Below are 10,904 nucleotides of genomic sequence, written 5' to 3' on the forward strand. Positions count from 1 at the left end.
TGTGATTAAGGAAGACTAAATTATCTATGCAGCAGCAGGGAATGGTTACTATGTGCTGACTTATTAACATCATTGAGGCCTCCTCCTAAACAGCCTGTTGACATTTTATGAAGGCATTAAGAAAAAAAGACAAAAACTCTCAGCACTTGGTTAAGAGAGAACGGTTGCTCTTGGAATGGATGTTTAGGGAATGGCAAGACAGGGTAAGAATGGGAAAGTACACAGTAATGCACAGTTACTAAAAAACACAGTAAGGAAGCCAACTGCAAAAATTTAGCTTAAGCCATTACTGCAGAGCATTATGGCTTGCGACAGGAGTAGAGGGATCATAAACAGCTTGTAGCAAAGACGAAGAGAGCTCCATTCAGACAACTGTGCAGGAGGGATAGAAGGCTGTAGCCAGAATCAGACCCTTACCTTATTAGGGGATTTGAGTGGCGAAATAGCTATTTTATTTGGTGTCTGCTGTGTAGTTGTACTCAAAGATGATCCAATGACTCCACTTTCAGAGATCGTTATTGTCTTTGGTGGTGTTCCTGGAGCAGACTGTGAAAGAACCCTACCTATAAATAACGAAGATATCATCAGCTCAAGTTATCCCTGTTTACACTGATTTTTAAAGCAAAGTTTTTCTCTGCATATTGTACAGTTGTTAATACTCTGGCGAGCGTATCACATTGTAGGAAGAACATCAGCAATATTTAGCAACAAAGAATAAAATAGCTGCCATTATTGAAAATAAAAATGGCAGCTTGTTCTTAAAAACTCCCAAAACATACATTGATCTTTCTGTGATACTAAGTCGAAAATTCTTTAAAGTCAGGACAGCATACTGAGGCACACAGCCTTCCAAAGACCCTGCCCTGTGCCCAAACACCCATCCAGCTGACAGTTTCCTAGGAACCTTCTGGGCTAACGCCAACGTACCGAAAAATTGAGCATCTGTGGGGGGTACTTCCTTTAAAATCCTCAGCCATCAGAAATGAGCTGTGTTACAGTGACCAAGAAAAAAGGGTTTGATCTGTCTATGCTCAAATCTAAGTATTTTTTGTCTTCTCCATATTGGTGTTTTTTTCACTGCCTAACAGAAAATATGACACTCCTATGAAAATGTGGGTGGTGGTGTAACTCTACACACGATCTGCTTTTACAACAGCGAAAAAGGTTAAACATCAAAACCAGCGGCTCCAATCATGAAATGTCTTAGGAATACTGCAAAACTCCCAGTGTGGGAAACATTTTTTAATTATCATTATTTTATTATTATTATTTTTCATACTTCCAGCTTGACCACTGACTGAGCTTTGCTCTGCTGCACTTCAGCTCAGACTCATTTCTATTACAGCTTCTCTGTAACCCATTCTCTTGTACTACTTTTATCAAAATAAGAAACAAACACCAGCATAACTTTTTCATCCAATCAGTGGCATGACAATTAAGTCAACTACAACTAACAAGAGAAAGCACTATCCTTACGGAAAGCTGCCTTCCTCTGAAGTCTATGTGTTCAAAAATAACCTTCACTTTTATGCAACCTAAGTAGCAGCTGCTGGCAACTATTTGCTCTGTTAATTCACATGCAACATGAAAAATGTCAGTGTGGGAATTTTACCATTTACGTCTTGGTGACGGTTTTCCCTTTCTTACTATGTCCCCTCTGTACCCTTTGGCATCAGGTTCCTAAACAGAACCTGGCTGCTTATATTGACAAGTCTTTCAAATTTACAACTTCCACCTCAGTTTGCAGAAATTCCAGAGCAATTAAAAATTTATCAGATTCATAAAAGCATGCACACAAAAATTAAAACACAACACACAAATGTAATACCTTCCCCAAAATAATGTCAGCCTCTCAAAACCAGCAAACTGTGATGACTGTTCAGGATGGCAAGAGGAAAGGCAGAGGTTTAAAAAGACATCCACCTCCATTAGAAGCATTTCCTAGGTGATGCTTCTCTCACAGGAACAGGAACCTGTACTCTCAATTTTCCAAGATTTAAAAGCTGGAAGTTTGTTTATTTTGTAACATACCTGCCTGTCAGTATTATGTAGGTATGTTTTGCTATGCACATTTCCTTTCAGTCTGGAGGCAACAAACTTAAAAACATGCTCTCCTTAGTATTATTTTTATTGTGGTTCCTTCCTGTTTACCAATTTTCACGTATTGCCAGACAAAAATGTAATGCAGCTTCAAATGGCTCATTTCAGGGTTTTTTTCTTTTGTTAGTTTGTTGTTGTTTGCTTTGGCTTGTTGTATTTTTTTCAAATACACAAACTGCCGAACTCAGATATTTATAAACACAGTGAACCAATCTTCTTATTCACAGGTCTGTACATTTAGTAGGGAATTGTTTCAGAAAGGAGAAAAACTGGGGAGTGGGAGAGGGAATCCCTCTTTCACTTGAAACACAAGTCAGGCATCAGGGTGCAAGGAAGCCTGACAACTTAAGGAAAAGAGTATGTTTCAGTTATGTGCCCATCAATGTTTTGAATAAGGAGACAGTTGCATTCTTTTTAAAACCAGCTCAAATCCCAGTTCTTAGAGGCTTAAAAAAACCCGTTTAAATATGTGGAAAAAATTTAGGCCTACTTGGTTCAGTCAATATGGAAGTAGCTGGAGGCATCCTTCAAAGCTCTGAAGATGACTCTGGCTTCCTACATTTGTCTTTTTCAAATAATTTAGACATGTCTAAGATATTACCTGCATACATGCAATGATGCATTTCACAGGGGACACATCAGTCCCACTGACATAATAAATGACTGTACTGTGGGATTTTTTCTTTAAAGGACACAAACAGATTTGTTTTCCTAAGAGACAACCCATTTCTTATTTGCCTTAATTATTTTCTTAGACTCTTCTGCAATGCTTATTTTTTAAGTAGGTGAGCAACTCTAACAGAAACACAGATTTTGGTCACTTTTTTTTCCACTCAAACATTTTTCCTTTTATTTACATTTGTCACATTTAAGACCAACAAAAAGCAGATTAAAGTAATACACAAGCAGGTGCCTCCTTTTCCCTACTGTGTATTTACAGAATTTATCTATGAATACTTTGTTTATTGTATAGCCTTTGGTATTTCTTTTCTCCTCCCCAACATCTGGAAACTAAAGGCATCCTACAGTAAAAGCAAAATGATCAAATTCCACAACCACAAAGATAAATCTAAATAAGTGTAAAGGTACCAAAACCTACATTATCTACTTCTACCTACAAATTCTCTGCTGATTTCCACCCCTCCAATTGTTTGAGGTACTTCAACAGAAACTGCACTAAAATCATTGAGACAGAAAAATTTCTACAGTTATCATCTCTCTGAACAGCTCTTAAAAATGGTAAAGCAAAACAAGTCAAACTAGTACAACCTGCAATGACTGGTGACACTTGAGTGGTCTGCCCTGTAACAGCTTTGCTATTGATTGGTTTTGCAAAGATCAGCTTGGTGATCACTGGGCCAGAGGTTGGGGTTCGGGTCTTCTTTGCAATCTGAAAGATAGAGGGTAAAAATAATAATCTAAAGTAACTTGAGCATTCTGGATCTGAATTATTGCATTGTCAAGTACATCAGAAAATAGAAAGGGCAATACTTGCACACATAATTAGAATAATTGCTTATCTCACATTTCACCTCCATTTCTCACTATGGGGAGAACAAGGATATCATCCACACCACTTTAGAAAACCAGCCACTAAAGCAGGATAGCCAAATCCCTTACAGCTTTTTTTCTAAGATATCTGTCTGTGCAAACCTCTTCAAAAGCACAGCTCTCAATATTTCAAACTGTAAAAGTTACTACTTTTTAGCCAAACAGGACAAAATTTGTTCCTTAAGTTATTTAAATATGACAACTAGCAGTCCAAAACATCTCTTGGCCTATAATGACATAGCAGCACACTTCTACTCTGAAAATGGGGAAGCAGTTCTCAAAATATGTGGATCAGTCCCTGAAAGTTTTGGGTACTCACTGGTCAAGAACAAATCTGTTACATCTAGGCACAAGGGTTTCTTTTTTTTTAAATTTTACTTCTGTGATCCAGTCTCCTGAAACACAGCTGGCCCAGAAGCACATAACGTGCAATTTAATGTGACAGATTAACTTAAATGTCTATAAGCAGGGTTTTGTTAGTCTTAAAAGTCGTAAACAAGACTTTTTTCCCTTTTTTCACACTGACAGAAATTAACTACCAGATGCATTTATCCTAATAGTTTCTATATAACTGCAGAGGCTGCCTGCCAATGCAGACTATCACTAGGATCCTCCCTGAATCCAGGTGAGTACTGGAAGGTATTACTGAAGCCCTTACACTTATTCAGCCCATAGGTCGGGCCCATACTGCTTCTCCTCCACCACACAACCCAGCCACATCCCAGGGGCAGCAGCTGCCAACTCAAGCAATATCAGAGAGGCATGACATGGGCATCCACGTGGTAAGCAACCTCCCAAAGGCACAGAACCACCTTTGTTAATCAAGTAGCTAAACTGGAGAAATCTCACTGGCATGTAAAGATATAGAGATGACAGCCTGAGAAAGCTGCAGGTGCTTAAATGAAGCAATTGAGCAGGCTGAATGTTACGGTATCCTACAAAAAACCCTATTCTACTTATAGAATTTGCTGACTGAAACACCTACTTTACAGCAGAGTAACACCAAAACATTTGAAGTATTTGGTAGCACATAACAAATTCCACAGCTGCCTGGCAAAGAGAGCAAATGAGGCTGTTTCAACTCTCAGCAGTACACTCACAGCACAGACAGGGAAGCCAGGGCTCCCTCATGCTATGGCACTGGATCCCTTCAGCCTGCCATGTAAAGCAAACACCACCTCTGCACACCTGAGCTGCGCTCAGCCAAGGGAAGCCAGCAATGAGCAGCTCTGACACCAAGCAGTGACAGAGAAAAAGACCTAATTTAAAGAAAACCATGTGCTGCTTCACAATTAAAAGAGTACTAGTAAGTGGTCCTCAGAGGAAACTCAGATCATGGCAGGTGATTTACCCCAATATGCTGCACCCAAGCCACATTAGCTGCTTTATAGGTAATATAATATAGTCAATGCTTAAAATAAAGTCAAGTAATATACTAGTCAAGGCTTAAAATGAAACAAGAACAAAAAAAGATACTCTTTTTGGAAACATATTAACTAAAACCTTGAGAGGTAACTTCTTTGAAGATGGAAGTTTCATTCACAGCCCAGTTGGCGGATTTTACTCAACGCCATTTTAATGTTTCAAGGACTCAGTTCTCTTAGTACAGAGCTGATAGGTGAGCAGGCATTTTATCAGCAAATATTTTTGTAAATTTGTACGTCTTAATTCCTGACAAATTCCCCACATTTCATCTGCTTGATTTGTGGTTTTTGTTCTGCTGAAATTCATCTTTCCCTGCCTTAAGGTACTGTAACTCAACTACTATTGCTTTTACTCTCAGAAGGAAGGGCAAAGTCTGGCTCTGAACATGATCAACATCCAGCAGCAACAGCCAGCTCTGGGCAACAGCAGTCATTTCCCAGTAACAGTCAATAAATATGTTTAAATGACTTACATGAGTACATATAAAATATTAGCCACCTGTTAACATGAAGTACTTCAGAAAGAAAACTAATAATCCCAAGCCACGGAAAGTAGCCCTGCTTCCCTCAGACTCAATTTGCAATATCGTCCTCAGATAAATTCCTTCCTACTTTTTGGGTAAACTGTCTAAAAAGAATGGGCTCTAACAAATGAGTGAGTCTCCTCAGGGCTCAGGAAACATGGCAAAACTCAGATGTGATTGGTTATAGGTGAGGAATAGCCCCCTTGGCTCACAAGTGCAGGCAATGTACTCCTGCCCTTACTTGCTGCCAAGCCATCCTTTCTGAAGCTTTTGCCACTGGAGCTTATAACTCCCCAGCCACCTGTGAAAGCCTTCTAGGCATCAGCAGGAAACTTGCTACCCACTTCAGTACAGACTGGAGAAACCAGAGGAAATAATCAAGATGACAGACTGCCCCTTTGATACTTCAGAAACAGCAAGTTCTCCAGAGCCCTTTGCCATTGCTTGTACTAATCACAGGAAGCTTAGTATTATTTCTCTGCCCATGCAATTAAGATTGCAAAAATATTTCATGGGGCATCAAGCTCTCCTATAAGAAAATTATTACATTTAAAAGAACACACCAACCTTCTTCCCCTTTCAGAAGAGGTTTTTCTGCAAGCACCTGTATTTTAAAGAAAAATTCATGTCTTCCTAAATACTCTACACAGAACAAGATGAAGTAGCAAGTTTCTACAGCCAGTCTTTGTTTTCTGTTGTCAAATCATGTTCTGCTCATACAGAAAAAGGAACACGCATATCTTGCATTACTGCTGGATTGAATACCCACACAGTCAGCTACCACAAAGGAGCTAACATACTATAAATGCACTCCCTAGATGATCTCATGGGAGCTTGTCAATGTAACCACACCCTATGTAATATATATTTGGCATAATATGAAAAATCATGGACTCTAGAAATAGGAGAATGGTATACTTCAGAGAAAACTAAGAAATTGAGCTAGGAATAGGAGTTTGGTTTGAGGTTATGGAGTGCATGATGTCACTTTCCAAAGATGACATAAAGCAAAAATGATGGTGTAGCAACCGGTTGTCTTGCCATGTTAGCAACAATACTATGGAAACATAACTACTAAATGCAGAGCCAGTTACCACATCAAGACAAGTTCAAGTTAGACTAGCTTACTGACAGCAATGGCAATGGGTCTGGAAATCTGGTTGAGAGTCACCTGCAAGGTCTAACTCCTGCTTAATGCACTTGGACTTGAAGTAGTACACCAGCAGGCACATCATTGTTTTTAAGCCTGTACACGGGCAGGATCCATAGGCTGAAAGCAGATGTACTTACTCAATAGTTTTGGCCACACATCCAAGGCAGTGTTTTCCACTATATCAGGACAAGCTGCCAAGGGACAGTAACAAACCTCTGGATATAGATGAAGCCCATGGCCCTGTCACATTTTACATCTCACAGCCTCATACCTTTAAAATTGTAATCAAAGAAGCCAGATTCCAAGGAACATGTGCTCAACTCTATCAATACCTTTTCTCAAGTGCCGAGATTTCAAACGTCGTAATTAAATTAGAGCAAGGCTAACTGAATTTTTCTAATTATCAGCAAAGCCCCTGCAACAGTGCTGATGCAAGGAGAACTGAAGAGAGGTCTTTGTCAACTAATCTTCTACCAATTCACTTTTCAACACCAAGTCCAACTGCTGTGCTGCCTTCTATCCAAAATACCCCATTCACATAGCCACAAGAGATACGATACACAAGACCATTGGGAGTCAGGGAGGCATTCACAGCTTCCTTTTTCTACTCGCTGAAAGGTTAAGAGGCATGTCCAAGATGATGGGGTGAATGCCCAACTTCATTTTCTAAGCCAGGGACTCAAGGCATGCCATTCATTATAGGGCAGACCATGAATCTCACACCTAGCTCCATATAATATGTACCTCTGATACTTCACTTTTCCCTATAATTTGTTACAGGGAAAAGCACTGCCTGGGAAGTGCTAATGTAATAATCTTCCTGCAGTATCATGTACTTATTACCAACTGAACCAACTTATAACCAGCCTTGCTTTTCATTTCTACTTTCTCCTCATAAGAGGAAAGTAATGAAGGGTGTTAACAATTCGTTTTGCAAATACAAGTGAAGGTTTAATAAGAGACCACAGCACAACTAATTCACTCAAACTGCAATTAACTAGATGCAAGTCCATTTGTAACAGCTTCTATTAAGGAAGCTACAGAATTCCTAATGACAAATAGCAGAATAAAGAACACGCATATAGGGTCCAATTCAGTCTTCCTGAAAGCATGTCGAAATTTTTTATAAAATTCTAATAATGGGAAAATTCTCTTCAACTTACTGAATTTTAATAGCTCACTTTCTCAGAGGCAAATCCCAAGTTTATAGACAGTAGCTAGAAGTAAAAGGTCATAAAATGGTAAATGCATCCACAGATGAAAGCATAGGCTAAGAGTAGCATTGTATTTGTTAATACAAGGAATAAACGCAACAGCTGAAAGCAACCAGGTGTCAGTTCAGTGAAGGAAATGGACCACATTCGCATCAACAAAATTGTTTTTAATATGTTTCATCAGCACAGCTCACTTTACCTGTACTGTTTTTAATGGCTGGGTCTGCAAAACAGAAGGCTGGGATGCAGTATTTACCAACTGATTTCCTTGCGTCAAAGATGAGACACCAACAACAGGTTTCACTTCCGATCGACCTCCAATAACAACTTTGATCTGCTGGCCTTGTACCTTGCAGTCTCCACCTTGGGCTTGGGACACAGCCTTCTGTGCTTGTGGGAGCTGGTTGTGGGGTAATGCTAAAACAATAGGTTGGCCAGACTTGCCCAAAGTTGTTACAATTAGTTTTTGCCCATCTGGTTTAATATTCTGATTGCCTATTTTAATATCAGCAGTCTTGTTCAGAATAATTTGATTGGCTGATATAGTGACGGGGGTCTGAGCACCAAGTTTATGTAGGCCACTTGGAAAGGTAGGCTTTACTACTGCATTCACATCAGTTTTTGGGGTTGTGTTCACTGTTGTGTCGCTCGAGTGATTGCTCGGTGCAGTAACTGATTCTGTAGTGACTGTGGCTGTAGCTGGGGAGTCGCTGGTGGAGCTTATGCTCACTATTTCTTCCAGTTCCGTTTCCATGGGAATAGAGTCTCCCATTGGCGACGACACAATAACCGCCTCGATGCTGTCATCTTCCACCAGAGTTATACCAGTGTCCATTATTTCCTCAGGGAGCAAGCTGTTGACTTCCGCTGAAACCACCTCCATTTTAGCAGTTGTGGCAGTGATGACCGGAGCAGGTACTGCAATATTTTAAAGAGTTATTGGCTTCCAGAAAACATACATTTTCAAAGCTTTATGAATAATATTACCAAAGAAGAAAATACAGTAGGAGAAATTTTTTCAGACTAAAGGTACTGTGCATGCACAAAAGGGATATAATGAAAAATAAACGTAATCAAACCATAACACATTCAGCTGAATCTACTCTCCGAACTTATATCAAACCTCTTCAAAGCATCCACTGCAATAAAATCAAGGCACTGACTTGCTGTGGATTACCAGTTCACTCTTGTTAACACAGTACACAAAGCAGTAATTGTGCCCGTCATCCCCTGCAAGGTACAGGTACCTTGTTCTGAGACAGTCAAGCTCACTGAAATATAAAGCAAGAGCTAAACAGCTTTAATATTCCAACAGATGATAATTACTTTTCTCACACATGTCAACACTGGTTGTCACGCAGGTTGTCTTGCCTCAAGACACTTGTTGTCGATACCTGATGTAATGGGTTCACTTTTTTCAAAATTCTCACCTTGGAAATCTCCAAAAAACAAAGAGCTGTCTAGTGATGCTTTAACTCCCCCACAAGCTCAATCAGCAGCCTGCCTACCCCAGGACCCCACCAAATCACTGCCCTTCCAAGACGGACAGATAATTCCTCTATACTGGCCATGAAAAGCGCAGCTCAACATTTTTTCCCCTCACTACTCACAAGAAAATATAATGTCTAAACAAATGAAATGTGTTCTAAACACAAAACAATGAACAGCCCCTGTGAAAGTAAACAGAATTTTCTAAGCTAAGTAAGAGTGACTTATTTATATATATATATATAAAAAAAAGCCTTCAGCAAGATTCAAAGCCATAATAACTTCCCATTTAAGAAACCTTAGACTGGAAATGGTCATATCTACCATTCCCACTAGAACTTTCAGAGACTGAAAACTGATCAGCTTAATAAGGCACTTTCCCAACTTGCTGATCAATCCCATCAGCATACTTGGGCACTGGACATGTGAGCACACTGCATGGTTACATATTCTTGAGTAATATTATAAGCTCAAGATGACAAGAACCTTGCAAATTAAGTTTCCTACTTGCTAAGAAACACAGGGCTGAGTTACTCATAATAAGCGACATTTACAGTTAAGGAACTGTGCTACTAAAACCACTTTACAAATGCTCAGGTGACATTGATTTCTCCAGAGTCATTGTGATTCCATTTTGCACAGCAGCTAACTACAGCTGCGTTTCACCCATGAGGTAGGAGGATGGGGAGAAAACCCTTCTATAATCTATCTAATTTCCATGCCAAGCTCAGCAGGCTGCTGATGAGTTCATGTTTCTTGGCAGCCCATGGTCTTTCTGATTATAAAGGATGCCATCCTGATTCCCTTCACCTCCAGGGTATGAGCCACATCAAAATGCTGTGATACTCTAGAAGCCAAGCTATGAAAGAAATCATCCAGATGACCGACAGTCAAACTCACACACAGCTCACTTATTGGCAGGCATTTAAAGATACGAAATTATCTGATGCCACTGCCAGAAATACCTCCTTTGGAAAGCATTTGTCCCAAAATAATGCCAGAACAGCTTGCAGTGATGCCAGGCCTAGTAACTAGCACTAGACAAAACAGTTTACTCCTAAGGACACACTGGTAATGGTATTGCACTGCTCTCAAAGTCAAATTGGTTAAAGGCATATCAGGTTTCACAGATTCTTGTTATATTTTAACAGCATGGCCACAAAGTATTTACATCTATTTAAATATATTAGACAGTTCAGCAGTTATTTATATTCTTCATTCTTAAGGTTACACAGCAGTAAATGGATATTAAATACCTCTAGTTGAAAGGATATTTATATTAAAATGCGCCGAGTCAGAGTTTTAAATAGTATTCTGACTTCAAACAAACCACTTGCAAGTCAGAATGCATAAGGAAAAGAAATACATCAATTACATCACGTTTGGAATAAGAAATTGACCAGTTAAAAGAAAAGAAAGGTTATGGCCCTCACATTGGAGCATCTTACAG

General features: G+C 39.5%; 1 protein-coding gene across 4 annotated transcripts in view; it reads right to left on the reverse strand.

Annotated features, from left to right (window-relative positions):
• LIN54 (lin-54 DREAM MuvB core complex component) overlaps positions 1-10,904 on the reverse strand; it is a 40,547-nt gene that overhangs the window by 13,255 nt on the left and 16,388 nt on the right. For all 4 annotated transcript variants that reach the window (XM_062623410.1, XM_062623413.1, XM_062623411.1 and 1 more), the window contains exons 2-4: positions 8,166-8,884; positions 3,370-3,490; positions 418-563 (exon numbers count right to left, since the gene is read on the reverse strand). In XM_062623410.1, coding sequence (XP_062479394.1) covers positions 418-563; positions 3,370-3,490; positions 8,166-8,849 — 951 coding nt within the window. In that variant the 5' untranslated portion in view covers positions 8,850-8,884. The remainder of the gene's footprint in view (positions 1-417; positions 564-3,369; positions 3,491-8,165; positions 8,885-10,904) is intronic.

This window comes from Pezoporus occidentalis, unplaced genomic scaffold (assembly GCF_034315485.1).
Source record: "Pezoporus occidentalis ecotype Australia unplaced genomic scaffold, CSIRO_AGI_Poc_V1 ctg252, whole genome shotgun sequence".
NCBI lineage: Eukaryota > Metazoa > Chordata > Aves > Psittaciformes > Psittacidae > Pezoporus > Pezoporus occidentalis.